The sequence below is a fragment of the Sinocyclocheilus rhinocerous genome, unplaced genomic scaffold (assembly GCF_001515625.1).
Source record: "Sinocyclocheilus rhinocerous isolate Xijiao unplaced genomic scaffold, SAMN03320098_v1.1 scaffold499, whole genome shotgun sequence".
Lineage (NCBI taxonomy): Eukaryota > Metazoa > Chordata > Actinopteri > Cypriniformes > Cyprinidae > Sinocyclocheilus > Sinocyclocheilus rhinocerous.
This window is the reverse complement of record NW_015637156.1, coordinates 1,831,219-1,856,169: the sequence shown is the minus strand read 5'-3', so window position 1 is coordinate 1,856,169 and position 24,951 is coordinate 1,831,219. Positions and strand designations below refer to the sequence as shown.

The following is a 24,951-nucleotide window of genomic DNA, read 5'->3' as shown; positions in this document are numbered from 1 at the left end:
CATGCACCTATACAGGATACACAGATACAAATGTACATGTTCACAATTTGTGTTGAAGAGGGAAACTTTCTACAGACAGTTTTAAACAACATGAGTTTTGTTTTATAGACAGGCATTCAAAAATTAAAAAAAAATCTACAGAAACCCAATAAAACTGCAGTAACATGACATTATGATTAAAAAGTCAATCGATTTATGAGGACCTCCACATATCAATTTTGCAAGCTATGTTGATACATATCTTTTCAAAGCTTTTGTTTTAAAGAATGTCATAAAGATGTACTCGTATTGATTAAAAAACATAAATTGTGGCACACTGTAAAAAAAAAATACTTTTCAAAGTAATTATTGGAGTATGTTTTAAAAGAAAATAACATTTCAGTTTTTTCTACTTCAAAATCTCACGCTAAATTCAATGTGTTACTTTCTGATTCTTTGTAATTGTTTGTGAAATTTACTGGCAATTTCTGATGCAATTTGGTTTTTCCACTAATTTTTTTTTCTTTTTTCTAGTGCAAGGCAACTTTTCATAAGCAATTTGTCAGGTTGTTTATTTGAGCTTTAGTACATCAGTTGAATATTTCACAAGAAGTTTGAAAATGAAATCTGCACACAATCACTAACAGTTCACTATCAGTTCTTTGCCTGTGACCTTTTCCGCTCTCTTTCTCTCGCACTTACACATGCATTTAAACAGGATGAGGCAGAAACACTTAAGAACAGATAGGAAGAGGTAGCATTTTACATCCTGCACTTGAGAATGGACTTTGACTACCAAAAGATTAAAGGTCAGCAATTTCTCAACACCTTTTCAACTTATAAAATCATATGTGTTTTATTACAAAAAAATAACAAAACACAACCTGATGGTTTTAAGAAGTTGTTTTTACTTGTTTCTTCTGACGGTACACTGACGACTGGAAATGCTTTCTTTTAAAATCTTAAAATGTCCGTATTTAGTAGAATGTCAGATACAGCTGTTATTTTGACAAGGTTATACTTATTTAATTAATCATTTTGTGAAGGTAAATATATTTTTTTAGGTTTAGTGTCAGAGTGAAGCTATATGGTGCTCAAGCTGTGCTTATTTTGTTTTAATGTGTTAAAATAGACTATAGGCAATCTAGCATTAATATAGAATTGAGAGTTAGTTTAAAAGAACAGAAATTGACTAGACTTTGTGTAGTATAAAATGACAATCCAAATCTACATGATATTCTACTATTATATTACTATACTATATAATGCTCAGACACATGAACTGATTCTGACTGCATGGCTATACCATAATCTTTCAACAGCATTAATGTTACACAGAGCCTTTAATATTTGTAACATTATTGTTTTGTTGATTGTTTGGTATCTAATGTTCTGTGTTGCTTGCGTGCTTAGAACGTGACATTTCCGTTCAGGGTTATTTTGAGCCTGACTGTACTGGTGTGATTCTAACTGTATCTCAACTTCTAAATTTTGCACACTGACATCTATATTTATATTTAGATACTAACATCTACAAGTTAATATTAAATATCTGAATGTATTTCAAGATAAATACATTCAAAAGGCAGTGAACAGTCAGATCGAAGGTTGAAAGGACTATTAAGAGAATCATTTTAACAATTTAAATTTGTTCACATCCATCTTTCATTTATTGTTGATGAGTTTTTCAATACTGTCTGCTTTAACGATCAAATTCAGAATTTATTTTATTTCTGTACAGATGCTGAATCTCAGCAGAGAGAAGAGCGATTGAGCGCCCTTCCTTCCCATTACCCAAGACCAAAGCCCCGTCCATCTGTAGCTCCAGAGAACCATCCCGCAACCAAGAAACCTCCCGTAAAACCCCGGCGGAGCATAAAGTGTCGTCCCACAGCACAACAAGAGACACAGCAATTAAACCAGGGCCAGCAGAAGGAAAATGAGGTGAATCTGTCAAGTAATAAATGTGTAGACATGACGTAAAAATGTCTGCCAAGCTTAGTACCACAGATTTTCTATTGTATGTATGTATATATATATATATAATTTTTTTTATTATTTTTTTTATTCTAATATTCTCAAAGGCAAAATGTGCATGTGCTACAATTTCTTCAAAACAAAAACACTTCTATCAGCAGTTCGGCTGTTCTATCTCTAAAGAGCCTTTTGAAGCAAAGAAATAGCAGGTTGGTCAGTCGACCAACAACAAGGTCAAAACTGACAACACTTTTCATTTTTAGGCCAAATTTATTATGTACAATATTTTAAAGCATTCTCAAATAATCAGTGAGAGAGTAGCTGGTTAGATTTCATGAGTTGTTTAATGTGACACGATCACGTCTTTAACCAAAGTGATCCGCCCTGTAAATATTATTTGCACATCTTGCGGGGGCTTCTGAAGTCATTTTCAAAATCACGTCAAGCTGATTTCAATTTTTGTAGAGCATTTATTCACATTATCTACAAATTATAATTTTTTTGGAATGCTTAAGTCTATTTCCATGTTTATGTTCATCATGAGATTTTTGTAGTTTAATGTTTCACAGTACTTGTAAGAAAAAACATGAAAACATTTGACATTGTAATGCACTGCAAAGGCACATATCAAGTAGTATTTCGTCTTTTTAAATATTTTTAAAATGTTTTTTAAATTGTATTTAAATTACATCCTACTTGGATTCCCTCTGTTACAGACGACAGTGAAGCGGATAGATCCTGCTCTGGTTTTGGGTCCCGTGAGGCCCCTGGAGGCTCTGACTCCATCTCTGCGCGCTCACACTCTGCTGTGGTTTGAAAGAACGCAGCTGCCGCGACTGCACAGGCCAGGACAGCCTCTTCCCCGCTGGCTCCATGGTTTCGCTACACGCAGGTTACAGCCACATCTAAATATTCTTCCAAAAACATAACAGAAAAACAGGTGCACAAGCAATGTTGCATAAACACAGATGTGAAACAGTGTCAAATACATATACTATTCGGCTTACATTTTCACACAACCCATCTTTCTCACTCTCTCAGGGAAGCGGAACAGCTGCTGCAGGATAAGCCACAAGGCTGTTTCCTGTTGAGGCTCAGCGAGTCAAAGATTGGCTTTGTGCTGTCTTACAGGTACCTTATTTTGAACACACACACACACAAAACACTAGTGTCATTCTTAACAATATAGTACATAACTATAAAGAACGATTAGCATCCACACCAATTAAAGATAAGACAGATTACATTTTTTTTAAACATTTTTTTGATTGGCTGTCAATGTTCTTATCGCTCATCAGCTAGAAAAAAATAATTCTAAAAGTGATTCCAAAGATATTGTTCCACATTGCAGTTATTGCTGGACCTATTCTCATAGAATTAGAAAACTGTATATTTAGTTATAATCCTTGGTGTAAATGGGTCTTAAAAATGTGATTGTGTTGGATTAAAAAATTGTTCAATATACAATAAATTAATAAGCAAAATCAACCATCATGCAACAAACAGTAGTGGTGTTTTGTTCCTGAGTGTGTCAGAGTTTGAACAAACTGGTTGTGTGAATGATTCAATGACTGATATAAAATACTTGTATATCAGTAAAATACTAGTGTATCTTACTTACAGATGCAATCTAATGCAATGACATTAGGCTATGCCGTGTGTTCAACTACATTGTGGTGTCATTGTATGTATTTGCAACATCTCTAATATCACTCACTCATTAAATAACAAATTCATTAAAACCCCAGAGGAGAAGACCGGTGTCGTCATTTCATAATTGAAGAGGAGGAGTATGGATCATCTGGTAGTGTATATCTAATTGCTGGAGAACACAGCCGTCATAGAAGCCTGGACGACCTAATCAGCTACTACACCCATAATCCTGTGGGGCCTTTTAATGAGATGTTGACTGTACCCTGTATGCAGGTACATGGACAGTTTTCCCTAGCGAATCTTCATGATTTTAATACAGAAGGGGAGATATTAAAGATGATTTTACATATGGTTGTCCTGTCATCTCACTTCATATCCTGTTATGTTTTCTTACTATCTAGCCTGATGGGGGTTTTGCGGAAATTAATAGGTGGAGGGTGAAAGATGAGGAAGAAGAGAGAAATGGAAAAGCAATAGATCGAGAGGAGCAGACAAAACTGCCCATGGCCATCGGTCCAGCTGTTCTGAATTCATTACCCACAAACCCCTCCAATAAGACCGCTTCTGCTACAGAAGAGCCAGTGCAGTATGCAGCCGTGAGAAAGCCACTAAAAAAGACCCACTCGCTGCCAGAATGCAAGTGTGGGACTGAAACAGCGCCTCCTGGGCTAGAAGTGAGTAGATTACAGGCATTGAAACAAAAAGCAAAATCTCATTTTTTTTCTCTCACATTCCTTATATTACGCTTTGAGGGATAATAAAACAGATTAAAAACCCTATAGACCCTATATAGACTTATTTCAAAGTCATATCTGTGGACAAGAAAATCATCAAGGTGGGTTCTTGGTTGAGCACCCTCACACCCTAGCAACCACGAAGAACATCGTAGAGACCGAATAGCAACAAGCTAAAAATCGCTTCTTACCTTACCAACAGTAAGCAAAATAGTTGTGGTGTGGACTCTGCTATTCTTTAATATTGAGAACGATTTTTAGAACTATATCTTTATCGTTATCTTTATAGTTATCGTCCGTGGTGTGAACGGGGTTTAAGAATATTCCAGCACCAATTTTACACGGTCAATAGAATTTTTCTTCATATAAACCAGATCTGTTTACGTGTGATGCAGTAACAAGACCGTGTACGGTGGCATAATGCCAAGAAAAACATATTTTGTCGACTTGTCATCGCAGACTACACGAACAAACAAACATGCTACGCGACAAGTGTAGTATACTCTGATTTAGGAACCAATGATTCGTTTAAACCAGCGGTTCCCAAACTGGGGTGTTCGCACCCCTAGGGGTGCACAGACCGACCAGCAGGGGTGCGCGAGATATTTGGGAACCACTGGTTTAAACCGTTTCAATTTAGTGAATCAAAAACCAACCGAAGCAACTGATTATTTTAATTAATACTTCTAAAGGCGAGTTAACTAACTCCAGAAACAACTCACATTTACTAGATAACAAAACTTCTGTACAAAGCTTCTGTTGCCTTGTGCCATACTGTTGTATTTGTGTGATGTGCATTACACAAAGCTTACCCTTACTAAAATTAACCATGATTTTACTACAAATAGCCTATACCCCAAAAAACCATGGTAACCACAAATTAACCATGGTTTTGCTACACTAACCACAGTTTATTCATTTTATTTGTAGTAATTAACTGTAGTTATACAAATGCTAATACGGCACAAAAAAAAGAAAGAAAAGAAAACATGGTTACTACACTTTACCATAATAAAACCATGGTTTATTTTCCTAAGGGTAAAGAGAGGAAGAGTTTAGTTATGACTTTTTTTATTTAAGTGTTTAATGTCAAAGTTATAATATTATACACTAACAGGACACCTTACCCTTTTCCTCCCTCTAGAATGGCAGTTCTGAGGTTGCTGAAAGACCCTCAAATCTTAATCTAACAGGGGATCAAATTTCTCCTGTGGATGTCCAGTATGCTCGAGTTAACAAACCCCCCAGAGCAGTATCAGAAAATACCCCCAACTTCAGTGCCCAACCTGACCTCCAGGGAGCAACTGCAGCCTTTACCCCTCCATCCATCCCAAACTTTGACACAACAGCAGCAGACCCGAAATACTGGAAACTGGAGCCCATGCACACTTATGAAGAAACCCCCCACACACACAGTCGTCCAGAAGAGATTGACTGCTATGCCGTGGGGTGGAGGAGGCAGGCGGCAGGGGATGAAGGTGAGAAATGAGGAAAACAAGCATCAAAACTGGCTCAGGACTTACTAGTTTTGAACATTTCCTGTCTTGGAGTTCAAATATAAAAATGATTTGAAATGGTTTCAAAAGAACCATGCACTAAGTAGAGTCACTAAAATAATATATATAAAACATATAAATGCTTATTTGGTGCATGTTTTGACCTTTTCTTCAGTGAACCTTCCAAAGAATCATCTGTATTCGGAGGTGAACATCAGGGGTGCCCAAGACGGCTTTGCTGTACCAAGACCCGGGCCTAGTCTTCCTCTAAGACCACCCCCAAGATCTGCTCGTGGTCTTTTGCGACCAGAGCTCAGCGGGCAGGTAAATATCCATGATGAGAATATTTTATGAAGATATTCTGTGTAGTATATAGTGCTCAATCTCTTATAAAAATGCTAAATTGTATGATTTTTCCCTCAGAGTTTTGGTGTGTCCCCACTGATGACTCAACCTCAACACTCTGGTTTCCATCATTCAGAGGAGCCAAATCTGAATGCTTCCTTCAGCTCCATTTATGAGCAGATTCCAGAAAGACCAACCAGCTCTAGAGCATGTCTGCCCCCACCAAATCACAAACGCTGACCTCAGGATTATATAGACCTTTGACTTCACCAAGAGTGTTTCATTTGTAAACACTCTGTATAACGAGATTAAAACCAGCATAGTGATATTAGGATGACATATGTGTACCAAAACATTACATTGCTTATAAGCTGTATATACATTTATAAGGCTTGTTAATAGTGATCTCCCCATCACTATTGTAGGCATGTTTATGTTTTTCATTTATTTAAATTGTGTTTTTTCATAGAATCAGTCACTCATTCGAAGTTATAATTGCACAGTAAATAATTTCAGAATCATTTTTAATCAAATATTATGATTACCAACCACAGATTTTGTTTCAGTGAATTGCAGCCCTCCCTATTCATTTTTAATTACCTAAAGATTGATAATTGCTTCAAGTGAGGTTTGATAGACCATAATATAACTAGCTTGAATTATGTAGCTGATGATATTACCATAAAAGAGTATGCACTAATCACTGCATGAGAAGAACATCACAGAACATGGCAGACACACAGATGAAAGCATATTTCGGTGAGTGACCAGACACACAATGAGAGCATCTCTGTAAAACCCTCTTTTATTTCCACAAACAAGCCCCTCATTGATCATGAAGGACTGTGCAGTTCTGTTTAGCATTTGAGAATCATTACAAAAAAAACACAAAAAATAAGATGGTGTACCTGAAGCCACCATGGAATGGCCACTTTAAATATCAAAAGCAGTTGGTGAACCTCCTATTTGATGCTTATCCCTCAAACAAATTTTCTGATGAAGACCAACATCACTTAAAAACAGATTAAATCATTGACCATTTACCCCAATATGGGTAATTAATTTATTCAAAAACAACTCCATAATTCACTTAACACCCCCACCTTCACACAATGATCCCTAATCTGTTTTTGTCTTGTATTAGATAACTCAGTTCTTTTTGCTCTTCGGTGAGTCGTACTTCCTCTTGCTGGAGTACCAAAGGAGCAGAGGAATGCCAATGGAGGGAAGGGTCATGACACCAAAAGCTGCCCAGTCCAGCTTTTAGAAAAACAGAGATTAGATTTCAATATAACAGCACAGGCAATCATACATTAAAGACCATTATACACAATTTTCTGTATTAAAACACTTACGTAATGTGGAGAAAAGCGTCTGTCAAACTCTCTCTGGGCGAGGATGCCTCCCTGACCCGGAGCACTTGTGTAACCAACCTGAGCAATGTGAGAAAAGTCTTAGCTAACAGCCAGTAACTACATTTACATGGATTGTAATAATAAAACATTTAGCCAAATGTTGATTTTTGGCATTAATATGGTAACATTTTTTCCCTCGATATAATCGCTAATTTAGGCACAGTCAAAAAAAAATAACAACAACATTTCCTTATGCTGACTGTGTATATGAAAGGTAGCATGGGACTCCACTCACCACAACCTGTCCACCCTCCTGGGCCAGGTAACTAACAGAAGCAGAGGTGAAGTTGAAGTATCCAGCTTTTAGAGGCCGCAGAACCACTGTGTGAGAAACATTACTGGCACTGTGGAGAGGATGAGTTAAGGAACAATCTACTAAAAAACAAAAATAAATAAAGCATCCCATCCTGAGTGTCTGATACAGTACTGATGATGTTAGGTGCTATCAGTAACAGACAGAAGAGATTGAAGGCTTAATTGGATTACTAAAAGTGTGTAAAGTACTCAGAATGCACTTAAAGTAAAAACAAAACAAAAAAAACAGCATACATACATTTATTATTAGAACATCCAAGTCAATATGAAAACTCGATGGAAAAAAAAAATCCCTCTCTCTCTCCATCAACAAAAAGGTACAGTACACAGGACAGCAATTGCTTATTGAGGATACGGAGCAATACGATCCCATTTCACATTGAGCATTCCCGAGACAATACCGAAATCTTCAGGGGGGAACTACTAAAAGTGTGTAAAGTACTCAGAATGCACTTAAAGTAAAAACAAAACAAAAAAAACAGCATACATACATTTATTATTAGAACATCCAAGTCAATATGAAAACTCGATGGAAAAAAAAAATCCCTCTCTCTCTCCATCAACAAAAAGGTACAGTACACAGGACAGCGATTGCTTATTGAGGATACGGAGCAATACGATCCCATTTCACATTGAGCATTCCCGAGACAATGCCGAAATCTTCAGGGGGGAATGAGTCATCGGACAGCTCAACCTCCAGGGCAGCACTAGAAAAAAAGAAAATACATTCTAAAATGTATTCTATTAAGATTCTAAATAAAATAGATTCTAATACCACTAATACTGATAGTGGTAACCCAAAGCCCACCATCTGTTAAACAGTGATGTGCTGAACTTCTGAGACAGAGAGAGAACAATACCTGGTGCCCACATTGTAGATGTGGTACTGCAGGGTAAGATCTCGTCCCTCTACAGCGTATCGGTTCAGCAGGGACTTGGAGGCTAACAGACGAGCTCCTTCTTCTCCTGCCACCAGACCCACCACAGCAACCAGAGCTAATATACAGAGCAGCCTCATCTGTGGAGGGAAATGGCATATTTAATGATTAAACGAATATCTCATTTTGTTGCATAAAATGACACAACAGAAATGATAATACTATTGTTAGAAAACGATTTCAACAAGTCACTTGATTTAAAAAACCCTCTATATTCACTCATAAAGTGACGTAAGATAGAATATAGAATGCATTCTATTAGGAGTAAAAACATGGAGCATTAAAAACGTGTCCGACACAGTGCAGCAATGAATGAATGAATGAATTTTTTAAGTAATGCTTATGTTTGCAACTTACAGTTCTATAATAAACAAACCCATAAATAAATCTAAAACACCTTTTAAAATTCAGATTTACTTGTTTTAAAACTACGACACTTAATTAATTAATTATGCTTACGTGTACAACACAAGCCCACAACAAACGAATGAATTTCATCATAATTATCGTACCGAGCACAAATAATTGTTTTTAATGCACTATATTAAAAACATTTATTGATAGACTAAACTCAATTAATCTACTATATATCAAAAATGTGACAAACATGGATTACGTGTACTACACAATCGCCCTAAATTATATTATTATACAGACAACGTCGACTGCTTGCGTATAACGTACAGCATAAAGACAAAACATATTGTAATGTGTCATTCACAGCATATTTAGTTTTTCAAAAAATAAAATATTTAGCAGCCACTTTACCTTCGTCCGCTGGTTTGAACCCCAAAATTACGAAGACAGTTGAACGCACGCGCAGATGATTTTACTCTTCCGCAAGCATGACGTGTCCACAGTGTGTACGGAAACACTCTAAAACCCACAGCGCCGCCTACTGCTTCAGACCAATATTTCAGTTAAGAAATCCAGGCATTTTATGAAGAAATGAAAGCCATTACACATATAAACTTAATTTATAGATGTGTATTTCGATGATTTATTAGTTTTATTAGCTGTCCCTTTCATGCATCACATGCAATGTTCATACAGTAAGCCATCTCATTTCAAAAGCACAAAGCATCGATGTTCGTTACCACGGCAACCGCTTGGTCTTCAGCGTCCTACTTCTTGCAGGACAAACGCTTAACGTGAAAAATGCTTAACGTGGCTTGAAGTACAAAGACAGAGTGAACCAAATTCAGTACACAACTTAATGATTGGCATAAGTAAATTTTTCATCTCTGTTTTTATTAATCATTTAAAATGAGACAAATCTGCTATTATTTTCATCTCCAATCTGTTATTTATCATTTTTTTAATGCTTCAGGGAACGCTGTAACACTGCCATACAATGTGCATACTAGGGCTGTGTAGGCATATGTTTCATGTTTACATTGGGCACTCCCCACCAGGTACAATATTCTGATTGTTTGCATCTTGTTTTTAAGCCCATAAATAATAATGTACTCGTTCTAATAAAGTTATATTGTAATGTACTCGTTCTAATAGCCTATATTAAAAAATCATATTTTCATTGCTGGTAGGTTATCATTCCACAAATTAACACACTCTGCGATTAAAAAATAAAAATAAAAATTAGAAGAGTTCTAAACTAATGCGCTGTGTCTTCTGTATCTAAAGCACACACACGTTCAGTCACACACACAGATCACGTTGCGGCCGCACTCAGACATTCAGGAACAAACTTTTTAGCGCTGCCCCGCAGTTTTATCAACTAAATAGCTTAACCGGTGTTTTCAGAAAGCAAGCGCGTTTATCCACAGTGGAGAGAGAGCGAATACACATGGTTGCCAGGTTGACAAAGTAACACACTTAGCAGATCTTTCGAGAAGGGTATAACTGCAGCCTGGAGATCTCCAAATGGGGGCAGGAACTCCAAAACGGGGTGGGAGCTCCAAAATAGGGCATGGCTTCCTTCCATTGACAGACAGGCACATGACACGCATGCGCATTTCCCCCCCCAATCCACTTCCGTGCAAACTCCGCCCCACAGCTGATTCTAAAGATTTTCCGGACCTCACCGGACAATGGCACCTTTTTAGTTACACCCAGCGTCACTACCCCCTCATACCCTGCGAATTTCGAGCCCCGGGACGCCCCCGTTGCTTAGACCAAAGCCATAGAGTAAAATTGTTCCCCTGCGCTGGGACGGCTTAGTTAGGATGACAGAACAGGACGACAGAACAGGACGACAGTTAGGACGACAGAACAAGAGGACAGTTAGGACGACAGAACAGGACGACAGTTAGGAAGACAGAACAAGATGACAGAACAAAACGACAATAAGGACGACAGTAATTAAATGACAGAGAAAAAGCAGGCAGGATGACAGATTAAGATGACGTCAACAGACAACATACACGCCTACATATACTGATTTACCTGAACAAGTAGGCAATGACTGTAGACAAAGACAAATGTATAGTACAAAGCAGTCGACTCATTTTTGACACAAATGGAACCTCATATGATCTTTCCGTATTGCGAAAGTGTGAAGCTCTGTGTCGGGGATTACGTCTCTTTATATCAGGCAACCCAGTTGTGTTCCTCTGCGGCCAGATTAAACCTTGTTGTAGCCTATATATTATGCTCTATTCATTATTATTATTTTTTTTTAGAAAACTGCACTTTTCTACTCAATTTTAAACGTTGTTCTTGTATTCAAATTAAGCGCGTTCCACTGCTGCACACGTGCCACAATATAGATACAGGGCCAGCTGTATCGATACTTGTATCGTCAAATCTCTGTGACGATACATCGTCGAATCGATGTATCGAACACAGCACTAGTGCGTACAATGCTATTCTATGACATTAGCGATGTAATTTACACTATTTAGCCTACTTTTATGAATTTTAATGAGAAATTACGAGACACAGGTGAATAAAAATTGTCAGTCAATGTTTAATGTTCAGAAACTATTATTTCAAGAAATGTAAAGCACATTTTGGCTCGTCTATTTGTTTCATGTTCTGTGAGAGCTGTGTGCGGAGTGAGGGGAGTGTTGTGTTCATCTGTGTGTTTCTTCATCTATTTGCCCACATTGTTTTGAACTAGGCTATATAGCTATGTTTTGTAATCAGGGCTGTCCAAACTCCAAAATTAGGTTATTTTTAATTCTTAATTTTTTTTAATTGACAAAATATTTTAGTTTGTCTTGTATCATTTTTTATTTTTTTTCATTAGATAAGATAACATTTTTAAGCTCTATGGTCATGTTACAATGTGACCCTCAGATTTCACTTTCACCCTTTCACTTCTATTATTTTGGGGTAAAGAAAGAAAGAAAGAAAGAAAGAAGGAAAGAAGGAAAGAAAGAAAGAAAAACATATACACTGTAATTATGAAACAAAGCGACATATTTGTACTAGATAAGTGTGAAATTAATGTGGATAAAATTATTCTGAACCCCATGTGGATTTTGACTGATGAAGTGACAGTAAAATCATTAAAATAATTAAAAATGTAGGCCTATGTGTTTAAATGAAACAATGGGATATAGCTACAACTAACATTCAAAAAGCACACAACTCAAACAAGATATTTAGATAGATAGTCGCGGTTTTTCTTTTATCTCACAATTGTGACTATTTCTCGCGTTCGTATAATAAATATATATATTTATTATATCGTATAATATAATAAAGGAGGGTGGTGGAGATGGCACATTGTGAATGAACTTCGTGTGCTACACTGCTGTGCTGCGCCATGCGCTGCAAGTGTTGACAGGTTTTTCGCAACAAAACCTGCCCAATTGCCACTCAAAAACCAGCCAAAACTAGCCCAATCCATTTCGAGGGTTCCCCCCATAAAAATTGCATTCCCTGGGGTAAAATACAGGTTTTTTTGGCGGGGTTCCCCTGGTACAGTTGGCATTCAACCCGCTGACATGAAAAACACCAGCGGCAACAGTGTTAAAGTAGCCCAATTCCATGGGAAAACCGCGGACTTGGCAACTAAAAGGTGCATTAAAGTGCCCCTATTATGGGTTATGAAAGGTTCATATTTTGGTTTTGGCCCCAACAACAGGTTGACATGCATGCAAGGTCAAAAAACACTTTCATTGTCTTATAATATGCATTTATTTTTACCTTACTACTTGCTCAACGACTCCCAAACGAATCGCTCAAGATTCATTTTTCCAAACCCCTCCTTTGCGTGACGCTAATCTGTGGTGCTTGGTCTGATTGGTCTCATTTTCATTTCATCATGCCTGTAATGCCTGATAAAGCAGAGTTTGTGAGTGCAGTGCTGCTTTGTTTACAGCCTTACCGGGGAAACGGCTATTTTTACGCTCCAAAAGCGGCACCTAGTGGCAAAGAATGAATTTGCATTTTCATTCAACCAATGCGAAAAGACCAACAAGTGGGCGGGCAATATGCTAATGTTTCATGTTGACGTCAACAAGGCTTGGGATTCCTTTTAAAAAGACTGGTTTCAATGATTCACAGTCGACTCTTTCTTTTGAGAGAGAATAACTTTATACACGGTGCACTTTCAGATTTTAAACTTTGCAGGATGTTTTCATTCACTTAGAGCTGTGTTACACACTGCATTAAAAAATCCATTATAGGGGCACTTTAAATACAGTATGGTAACGCAATGCTTCTAGATGTCATAAATATGCCTAAACTTTCCACCAGAGGTCTCTGTCGCATTACTGATTTTCTGTGACTTCCTATCTAAACGGTCTCGAACACTTTAAACCTCTTAATTTGCTTTTTGCGTTGGCGTATTAGTAGGCTCAGGTGGTGTTGCATTTACAGCAAAGACGACACGATGACCTTTACTGAAAAGCGTCTGTTAAAAGGAGAGTCTGACAATAAATTAATGTGAGGGAGGAGAAATGGGGTCATAACCTGTGACTACCTTGGTGAAAGAAAATTGTGAAACAGATGTGACCGTTTTATGCCAGTAATAAAGATCATAGTGAGATCTGGATCTATTCGCACAACATATATAGGCTAGGCCTATTTGCTGTCTGCTTTCACACTGGCCTCAGGAAATAATGTACAAGCTAAAGAATCATTATGTTAAATGCTTCTATTACAAAGGTGCTTGACCAGGAGTATAGGCAATACCCTCTGACAACACTAAAATATACAGTTAAATGGCTGTGTGAATGAGAAAGACAGCATGAACCTCATTAAAACACTGTGACATCCAGTTCGTTTTGCTTATAATTAACTAGTTTCCTGAAAGATGTTTGGCCTTTTTGTTCATTTATGTTTGATTAACTAATACAGACAAACACATCTTTATCTTTTTCTGACTGAATGCCAACCATCTGTCCTGCTGTTGTGTGATGCATTTCAGTTGAGGTGATGGGAAGAACAAGGAGTGAAATAGGGAAATTCTAATCAGTATAGCTTCGTCAGCATAGTCCTTATCTGGTGTTTCTGTTTACTGAACCTCTGTCCTGCCATTATTTTCAACCCCAGTTGAGATTTTCTAGTGTGTGTGCTTGTTCCATTGTATCGAGTGTTATGAGTTTTATTTTGAAACCTATAGCTTTTGTTTAGGGAGTCTTAAGGGACTGTTGGGGATAGATATCTCACTAAAACAACTTTGAAAGCCTATCTCTCTCACTTACACAAGCACACACATGCATTGGTACACTGTGTTCCGAGAAAGACATGTCTAGCTCTTTAAGAATGTTCTGTCCTGCCTCAGCACTATTTCTCAGCTACGTGTGCTGCGTGACACATGTAACATCATGACATCTTATACATCGCAGAAAGATTAGTTACATTTACAGCAGTTGCACACAATACACACCGTGTATTTTGCAAGTGGATAATAATAGTTTGAATATAACACACACACACACACACACACACACAGACACACACACACACACACACACACTATTATTATTAGCAGAAATTGTAGTATTATACACCCAACCCAACCAAACAAAAATTGAAAAATATTGTACTCCTTGTACTAGCCTACTACTACTGATTATTATTATACTATTATTATTATTATTTCTATTGTAATTATGATGTCTTTATGCATTCATACCGTGTCCTTTTATTAACTGAGTCTGTGTAATTGCAATATTTTAGACCAAGTAAGGATGCTTGCTTTTTTTCTAGTCACAACTCTGTGTTTAGATGTCTTACTGATAATATTTCAGAAATCATGTTTTCTATCCACTGTTTAGTATCAGAACTACCGATTCGTGAATGAATCTTTAATCGGTCAATTGTTTGGTTCAGTCTGATTCATTTTTTCACAGTTCACTCACGCGCTGAATCGTTTGCAGCAGTTTCTCAAACCCTTACATATAATTTATGACCCTTACATATAATTTATTTAAGACAGAAAACAAAAAAATATTACTGATTGCCATATTTACATGTAATCCATTGTATTAAATAAATTTATAGTGTCAGCGGCGACGAAGCAGCTCTTTTTTGCGCACGTGCTTGAATGAGCAAGACTTCTAGTAAATACAATTTATATACATATATCAAAAAATAGTATCAAAATATGAGGACATTTTTAATTTTGTAAGTACTGCATGAAAGGCTACAAACGCTGATTCTGACTGGACACAGAACCCGTTTGACTCCCCTTAACAAAAAGTAGTATACTTCAAGTTTATTTTAGTAAGTATACTTAAGTAAAGTTCAAGTATATTTTTAAGTATACTTTATGTAGTAAGTATACAAATATCAGTGTACTAGTAGTATACTTGTAAGTGCACTATTTCAATACTCCTTGGGACTAAATTGGCCCACTTTCTAGTATATAAAACTATACTTTTAAGTATACTTTAAGTATAACAGTAGTAAACGTTGAGTACACAACTAGTTTACATCAAAAGTATAACAATGAAAACATGGATTCTAGGAGCACAATTATAGCTGAAATATATTTAGACTTTTTCTAAGTATAAGTCAAGTATACTTAAATGTCATTTTAAGTATATTTCTGAGAAGTACATAAAGCCCATTTCTGAGAACTACATAAAAAGTAGACTAAAAGTATACTTTCCTATTTTTAGTTTAAAAGAAGTATACTAATAGCACACTTGAATAAACTTCTTTTTCGTAAGGGTCATAGTCACGATGGTGTTTGGGAAACATTTATTGTCACTGATATAAGGCTAAAAGTATTTCTGCATTTGACCATAGAGAAGCGTTACTGCGGTCCATACTGAAATATCAGCTGTAAAAATCCCGATAAACCAAGCAATCTTTTTTATTAAAATGCATTGTAAGTCAGATGCAGTTCTTGTATAACTTTGTGTTGTTGATGTGTGCTCACTGAATGATGTGGCATACAGGATGTGTCAGAGGTGGTCAGCACACCAGGCCAAAGGATCAGGCACAGCAAGAGCTGGTGGTGGAGAACAAGGGAATAACAGGCGATAACCTTCTATCCTGTGCTTATGTGAATGACGTGAGATAGGTCGTGCAAAGTCTCACTTATTCACATGCTGATAACCTCTGAGTGAGCTGTGGGGAAGGAGTGGGAAACCTCCTGTGAGAAATCACCAGCTGAAGAGTTTCTGGAAGAGTGAGTTACGTTTGTTTGTCGCAGATATGCGCAAATCAGACATCCAGGTAACACGATCTATAAACAAACTTTCTCAAACTAGAGTTTCACTCGCTGACTGGACAGAATGTGATGTTTGTCTTTAGTTTCATTTGATTACATTACCGTCCTGTTTAATTATCTGGTGAACCTATAGGAAGAGATTTTTTTTCTTAAACCTTCTGATTGTTGCTCTTTAGCAAGTGCATTGCATCAATTGTTTTTATAATTTTTAATAATAAATGTAATAATTTATAATATTTAATATAAATATTATTATTATATATTGGTTGGAGAAAGCTCGTATATAAATATTATTATTATATATTGGTTGGAGAAAGCTCGTACCTACTTGAATAAAAAAAAAAATCCTACTTGGTCCGATTTAATTTTGATAATAATATTAAAAATAATAATTAATCCAACCATTTTCCGGATCAGTTGACCTACATAAGATGCTTATTTACTTATAAATAAATAAAACAATTTTAGGCTATAAATGATTTCCAAATAAAAATATTCATTGTGGCATTTCTAGGATCATCTAGGATCAAGCACAACAATAGGATATTGTTGTAATATAATTTCCACAAATAATAAAGAACATAATGTGGAGGAGTATCTTGATCCTCCAAAAATGAAATATGCTTACATAGTGGAGATTTTTTTTTATTACATGGAGACTGTAATACATGGAGGAATTTCCTTTTGGGTGAAAATTAAATTCCTGAACTGATTATTGCACAAGTCTCTCTCTTTTTTTATGGCATCTTTTTCAGCTGTATTGTGAAATGACTTGCAGGTGCAAGAGAAAGTGTGTTGTGTTATTTTACAGTCCTGTCAGAAAAACAGTGATGGTGTTCTTGTGTTTCTCAGTACTCTATTCTTAAAGGCCCGGTTTAGCCAGATGGCAGGCAGGGTGGTGCAGTGTCTCCCTTTCACAAGCCAAGTCAAACACTAGCCTCGGCCATTTAGCTCTCCATTTCTGCGGGCCTCGCGCCCCGAGCACGAGAACAATGTGGGTTTGAAGCCTCCTGAGTTTCCCTCTGCCAGAGACCAACAGGAATGAGAAGAATTCCAAGTTATTAGAGAGAGAAAGATCATGTTCTGTGGATTAGAGGAACGGCTAAAAATACTTTGATCTCCTAACGGACTCCAAGTAGTCTTGTATCTTGGAGGAAATGCTGTATGCCGCACATTTTTAAGCCCATAAACTTTAGTGGAGAGAGAAGAATTTTGGAGAGCGATCAGTCTGGACCTGGGTGGCCAGAAAGCAGATAGAAACCTCTTTGTGTGTCAGCACACACTGATATGGGATTTTTAGATGCAGCACAGTTAGTTACTTGCTAACTTGCATCCAAGTCCTTCTGACTACTAATGTCTAATTAAAACTTGAACAAAGCGATTATATTAGGCCCTTAAAGATTATTCTCCTGATTAAAGGCAGTGGTGCATGCTTGCATTACCTTTTGATTGTAGGCAGCACCGAATCTTTACAGCTAATCACCTTTCTGCTTGAGTTTAGTGGTGCATAATCAAATGGTGCATTCAAATCACTTTGGTCAGAGCAAAATGTACCTTTTCTTTGAAAAACACAGCAATATTTTATTCTTTTAACTCTACGTCTACAAAATGATACATAATGCACTTCAGGTGTGTATTTGTTTTTGTTTTTTTATTCAATTTATGAAGGTGCTGTAAACTGAATCGTTTACAGAATACTATCGTATTTTGTACATGCTAGTTTTATTGTAATTTTTAAAAAATGCATTAATTTCAACAAATTTACCATCAATACAGACACCTCATCTATTGCATCTGCCACATTTTCTCACTGACATGCCCCCAACTCGGAAATTCAGGGCTAAAGAAATGATGAGTTAAACACATATGAATGCCACCACAAATTCATAATTACAAGCAGTAAACTATGAACTTTCTTTAAAGGAATAGTTCATCCAAAAATTCTAATTTGCTGAGAATTTCCTCACCCTCAAGTCATCCAAGATGTAGATGAGTTTGTTTCTTCATCAGAACAGGTTTGGAGAAATTCTCTGATCCTCTGCAGTGAATGGGTGCCGTCAGAATGAGAGTCAAAACAGCTGATAAAAGCATCACAGTAATCCACAGGTAATCCACATTGCTCCAGTCCATCAACTGATGCCTTGCGAAGTGAAAAGTTGCATGTTTCTAATAAACAGATCCATCATTAAGGCATTTGAACTGGTCAAAATACAAGGCAATAATCCATAGTAACGCTTCCTCTAGTGAAAAAATCCTCTCACATCAAAATCTGCCAACATAATTCTTTAGAGCAGTTTTGGACTGTTAGTGTTTGTAAACGGTGCTTGGTCTGTGCATATTTCTTTCCTGATTCAGACCTTTTCAATGGAGAAAGCTATATCATGGATAGAGGACTCTTTATATATTTAGGCAGGGCCGGTTCTAGACATTAGGAGGCCCTAGGCAAAATTCATGTTGGAGGCCCCCCACCCCCAATAAAAAGCACTTGAAACAAATATGATCCCTAACCTTTTTGTTTATACAACATTTAATTTTAAATTTTGCATATTTTAACTTATACAGTACAAAAGTTTGGACACATTACTATTTTTAATGTTTTTGAATAAAGTCTCTTATGCTCATCAAGCCTGGATTTATTTGATCAAAAATCAAGATTATTAAGAAGTTGTTTAAAAATAACACACATATATATATAAATATATATATATATACACATATAAAAAAATATATACACATCACTGAACTTGAATTTTGTAAATTACCTGTATTTGTTTAAGTTATTATTACTTAATCAAAACAACCCAACTGCAGTTTGATATTACTTGGAATGTGCAATAAAAAAATTGATTTCTGAAAAAAAAATAAAAATGGAGTTATCGGTTTTTGCAAATGAACTCTTCATATATATATATATACAGTATATATATATATATATATATATATAGGCTATATGTATATGTGTATGTAAATCTTTTATAACAATATGTCTTTACTATAAATTTTTATCTATTTAACACTTCCTTGCTGAATATTACGGGGTTTTGTTTTTCTGTATTTTTGATCAAATAAATGCAGGCTTGATGAGCATAAGAAAATTCTCTCAAAAACATTAAAAATAGTAATGGGTCCAAACTTTTGACTGGTTCTGTATAGTAATCAAACTTTATCTAAGGTAATCTTTTTTGATTGATGAAGATGTTATTGTTGTTGTTATTATTCAATACCACTTCAGTAGATGAACATAAGTGCTTTTATGATTTTTTTCCTAGCTGCGGTATGGGCAGGATTTCCCCCTCCAATTTAATCAATATTGACTACAGATATTGTCGTTTTATTAATATAAATAATATGATATTATGTATTGCATTGTTAAATAAATATGAGACATATATATACAGTATATATATATATGTATATATATATACACACACACACAAATCAAGTGGAAGAGAAAGACTACTAAGCACAAAAAAAGTTATTTTCTAGTTAGTTGAAACTGAAATTATAAGTGTTATGTTAGAGCAGTAATGTAGTATCATCAGCAGAATTTAAGATAAACACATCTGAGATCAATTATTTGAAACATTAAAAAAATGTTGTAGTGTGTCTGCTTTTTAACTTTGAATACAATCTTATCTGCTTTTACTTTTGTAGCTATTTTGATAGTCAGCTCCCGACGCGCTGTCACATTCACTGTACGCGCAAATTCAAAGCGTCGCGTCTGGGCGCGTCAACGGCGCTCGCGCTCTTTTAAACTCGTAATAAAGCGGTGAATGATCTGTCTAGAAATGACGCTGATCGACAGAACAATTTTATATTTAGAATACATTGCAATCACTCTAAAATAGATGACGACAACTCACACACCTGCATTAGGAGCTGTACTTCTTTGCGTGCCTATTTAGCCGTTTGCATCGCACAGTTCGCAGCACCTGAAGGATGTGTTCGTTTCGTTTCGTTACGCATTCAGAAGGCGGGACCCGCTTTGAAACTGCAACATTAATTGGTTTAATTGCAGATGAGTGACAATTCAACTATATCCAATGAACAATGAGGCTAGAATTTGCTGCCTGTCTTGACTGGTGGACTAGAATATAGGGGATGCTAAGGTTATGGAGGTCCCTCCTCAAAGCCCGAGGCCCTAGGCAACTGCCTGCTCTGCCTATAGCTAGCGCCGGCCCTGTATTTAGGATATTTTAGCTGTAAGGTACGGTTTGAATTTAAAATGTCTGGATGGATTTGTTTTTCCACAAACACACAGCTTTTCACTTTACAAGATGTTAAATGATGGACTGGAGTCATGTGGATTAGTTGTAGATTATTGTGAAGGTTTTATGAGCTGTTTGGACTCTCATTCTGACGGCACCTATTCACTGCAGAGGATCCATTGGTGAGCAAGTGATGTAATGCTAAATTTCTCCAAATCTGTTCTGATGAACAAATAAACTCATCTACATCTTGGAGAAAATGTATGAGTAATTATGACATTGTAGTGGCATTTATGTGCATTCAACTTGTAAATACAAATTTTCCATCATGACTTGAACGCACCAAGTCTTTCAAGTACTGTTAGCACAGTAGAATGAAAGGATTGTCTGAAAACCTTCAACTGAGATGTCAAACACTAAATCCATAGAAGCACACTTCACCAGCATGCCAATATTTGGCTGAAGGCTGGGCTTTGTAACAACTGTGGCTAGTAACACATAGCAACACTCTTGGTATGTTTCATTCCATAACATCCATATGTGCATGCATACCTCAGCGCTTTGTAGATGCTGACACATATCCCTGTGGGTCATTGACCACCCCAAATAGCTTGAATAGCTCTGGTAATGCACTGCCCTTTGTGGCTTACCAGTCAACGTATTTGAGAAAGTTAAAGTAGTGCAAATGTTTTCTTGTCAGACCCTTAAGCATGGCTAATGTCTAATTTGTGTTTACAGGGGAGGTTAAGTGTGGCTCTCCTATGCGGTAATACTGAAAGTCACTCACTTAATGTTTTCTCTGATTCCTGTGGAGAAGAAAAAGAGAACCGGCGTCCACATAACATCTGTATCCTCTAAACATTTGTCAAAAGTAACCAGTGGAATTTTTACATAACGTGGCTTCCCAATGTAGGAAATGAGTGTGTTTATGTGGTTAAACCATTTTCATTGGAGATTTTCAGTGGGAAATTTCAATTTAGAGAACTTTCAATGACTCTTTATGTTAGGGATGAATAAAACCACATTTTATTTCCAATTCAATACCAAGACCAGTTATTTCTTATATCGATACCACTGATACCTCTTTTAAATTAACTGTTTTCTGTGATCTCCAAAGATAAAATGGATATTACCAGTAAAGCACTTAAAAGCCATTTTTAAGACAGGCCTAACATGTAAATGTTCAGATAATTTTTTTTACATTTTCATTTATTAACCCTGTAAAGCTTGACATATGACGTAAAAAATTATTTAAAAATCAAACAGTTTATTGACCCATTAGACAAAAAATATTTAAGAAAATGTAACAGAGATGGCATACATGTTTTATGTTTGTATCATTTACATCCATCCATCAGGATTTTATGGTCCATATTGTATGATCTAGTAACATGGTTGAGAAGGAAAAACATCTTCATTTTATTCAGAAGACCAAAACTGAGCAGAAATATGTAATTTGGTGCTGTTATTTATTTATCTGTTGTATCATAATATGGATCATGTATGGATTATGAAGTAAATCTAAGTTGCTTCAGTCCAGAAAAAGTTTATCTCCAAAACCAATATAAAAGTTATTCTTATACTGCTGCTTCATGAAGAAATAATTTTTCTGCAGTGTTATGTAAAATGACAATAAACCTGACTTTAACCTTTGACCTTTCAGCATTTATGCCTGTGTTCAGATAAGTAAAAGATTTTTCTTTTTAATTTTACAACAAAAAAAACAAAAAAAATAAAATAAATTTGTAGTGTCAATATCAATAATGTTTGTCAGCATCAGTATCTTAAAGGAATAGTTCACCCAAAAATGAAATTGAGATTGTAGATAGAGTGTCAATGGTCCATTTGAGAGATAGGTGGCGGTAATGCACTTATAAGTCTGCGATCCGCCGTAAAGCAAGAAGAAGACGCCTCATGCGCCGACTGAAGAAGAAGACGCGAACGCGCTCAGGATGCGCTCAGGACAGTTCGGACATTGCGGTAAATCAGAGGTAAAAAAACTATATAAATACTGTTCAGTTTCTTGCACAGACAGATCGTTTTGTGTCTTTTCACATCAATGTATCATCACGAGCCGCAGGGTTTAATTTGGTTTTGTTTGTGATGTTTTATGACTCTCAAAGCCGTGATTCCCATCCACTGGACTGCAACGGTTTGAGTTAAAAATCTCAGTTTGTGTTCTACTGAAGAAACAGTCACCTACATCTTGGATGCCCTGGGGGTAAACAGATAAATATCACATTTTCATTTTTGGGTGAACTATCCCTTTAAGTATCAATATTTCAAGATTGAGCCACCCATCATGATTCTGTGTCACTCAAGAAGATGTCTGATATCTGATGTCACTGACCAAAACAAACAAACAAACAAACAAACAAAAAATCTCCATGAATACATCTTCAGATATCTTTCCTATATGAGGCTTCACCAGGCAGAAGTGATGCTGTCTCTATCTGAATTGTGCAATCTCAGTGTTGAGTATTGGTCCCATAGGAGCATCTTATAACCGCTTCTCCTGGAATTCCAGAGGCGTGTCCCGCAAGGTTTGGCCGAGGGCCACGTTTCATGAGATGGCTGTAATCCCAAGCAAACCCTCCTGCCCTGATCCTGTCAACACCAAGTGTCCATCGCTCCTGGAAATGCTTTCCTGGTCGCCATTGTGTGACGCTTCAGCTTCTGGAAGCAATGAAAGCCTCAGATGGATTTTGTACTGTATAGCAATTTTAGAGAGATATCATATGTTTAGAAGATGTAACCTGATTACCAGGCAATATCATAAATCATCAGATGTAATGTAGGTCTCATGTGCTGTAATACATGGACAGAAGGTACCGGTGGTGGAATGTGATGGGAATTTCAGCTCAAAGAGAGGAGAATATGAGGCCATATCACATATCAGTGTTGTGGTTCACCTTACATGATTATAGACCTTAGTCAGATTAGATGCTGAATTTAAGACTGAGAGGGATAGACTGCATGCACTGTATAAAGGTCATAGATCACGTAATTTTCGCCAACTAACAACTTTCAAAACTATTTTATGTCTAACTAGTTTTTGTCTACTGAAAGTTTCTTCGATTAGCTGATTAATTGCTGAACAATTGCTATGCTGTTAAAGAACAGTACAATCCAATGCACTGAACTTCTGTCCTCACAACCTCTTCCGGTCAAAAATTTAACACGGTGATATTCTTAGGTCTATTATGAGGAAGGTTGTCCCTAAATTAATGTAAACAAACAGAAAATATAATTCTGTCAGGACCACTATCGTCAAAATGATAGATACTTAGCATAAAGTTTGGTTTGGCGGTATGGTTCTGTTCTGGGCAAAAACCTCCCTGCCCATCCATGCAGCCTGTCATGAATGAGCAGGGAGAGCAGCAATAATAACCCCCCTAGGGTTAACAGAACAGAACAAGGCAGATATCATTAATGTACATGATATTTAAGTGTAACACTTTATTCAAGATAAAGGAGTCTGATTAGCAAGGAATATCAGAAAGCCAATTCCTGACTGTGGCGAAAGGAGGAGCTGGGGATGGAGGAGGGTAATTTGCTCCTGAGCAAGCTGAAAAGCTGCTGAATAATACTGAATAGAGCTTATATAGGAATGCCGCGATAGGTGTCGTATTCCTATATGTAGATGTGATCAGCTGAGAATCAGCTGATGCAAGCTTGACTCACGTGACCTGCCAGAACTAACGCTAACGCTTAATTTATGTATTTCATTCTTTTTTTTTTTATAAAATAGCCTACCACATGTTTTCATATAGTCACTATTTACACTCACTGTTATAAACTGTATGATTCAAGAGAACCGACTCAGAGTCATTCATTCGGGAATCGGACTGCGCTGGTTGCGCTACTAGTTTTAATACACGAAAAAGAACCAACTAATAGAGTTACTAATAGAATCGGACTTCTCGCTCTATGTTACTGATTAACTAAAAATAACTGACTCATAAGAGTGAATCATTTCTTCGACAGTCGTGTTTGTTTGAATAGGAAGAACCGATTCATGAGAGTCATTCGTTCGTGAATCGTGAGGTAAGTGTATGCTGAAGAATGCACGTGCGAAAGCTAAAAATAATCGTTCTAATTTTATGAGAATTAAGGGGAGTCAGTCCACACACCAGGAACAAAATCTTTGGAACTTTTAGAACGAGTTTTCTAAACAGCTTTTTTCTAAAAAAAACAAAACAAAAAAACAGCCAATCAGAATCCACACGAGCTCGAGCATAGGACATGCAGCGCGAAATTAAGTATAATGTTCTCGGCATGAACCAAGTGATAC

General features: G+C 36.6%; 2 protein-coding genes across 2 annotated transcripts; one reads left to right on the top strand and one right to left on the bottom strand.

Annotated features, from left to right (window-relative positions):
- Nucleotides 1–712: 712 nt before the first annotated feature.
- Nucleotides 713–6,570, top strand: LOC107748764 (uncharacterized). The gene is made up of 9 exons (XM_016563704.1): nt 713–788; nt 1,721–1,923; nt 2,673–2,848; nt 2,998–3,087; nt 3,705–3,882; nt 4,011–4,283; nt 5,488–5,821; nt 6,015–6,163; nt 6,263–6,570. Exons 1-9 carry the CDS (start codon nt 761–763, stop codon nt 6,422–6,424), a joined length of 1,593 nt encoding a protein of 530 aa, XP_016419190.1. The 5' UTR covers nt 713–760; the 3' UTR covers nt 6,425–6,570.
- Nucleotides 6,571–6,971: 401 nt separating this feature from the next.
- On the bottom strand, nt 6,972–9,722 carry LOC107748705 (translocon-associated protein subunit beta-like). The gene is made up of 6 exons (XM_016563648.1): nt 9,621–9,722; nt 8,775–8,932; nt 8,523–8,621; nt 7,835–7,943; nt 7,540–7,617; nt 6,972–7,444 (listed from the first exon to the last, which is right to left on the bottom strand). The coding sequence occupies exons 2-6, from the start codon at nt 8,930–8,932 to the stop codon at nt 7,334–7,336; spliced, it is 555 nt and encodes a 184-aa protein (XP_016419134.1). The 5' UTR covers nt 9,621–9,722; the 3' UTR covers nt 6,972–7,333.
- Between the last annotated feature and the right edge of the window lie 15,229 nt (nt 9,723–24,951).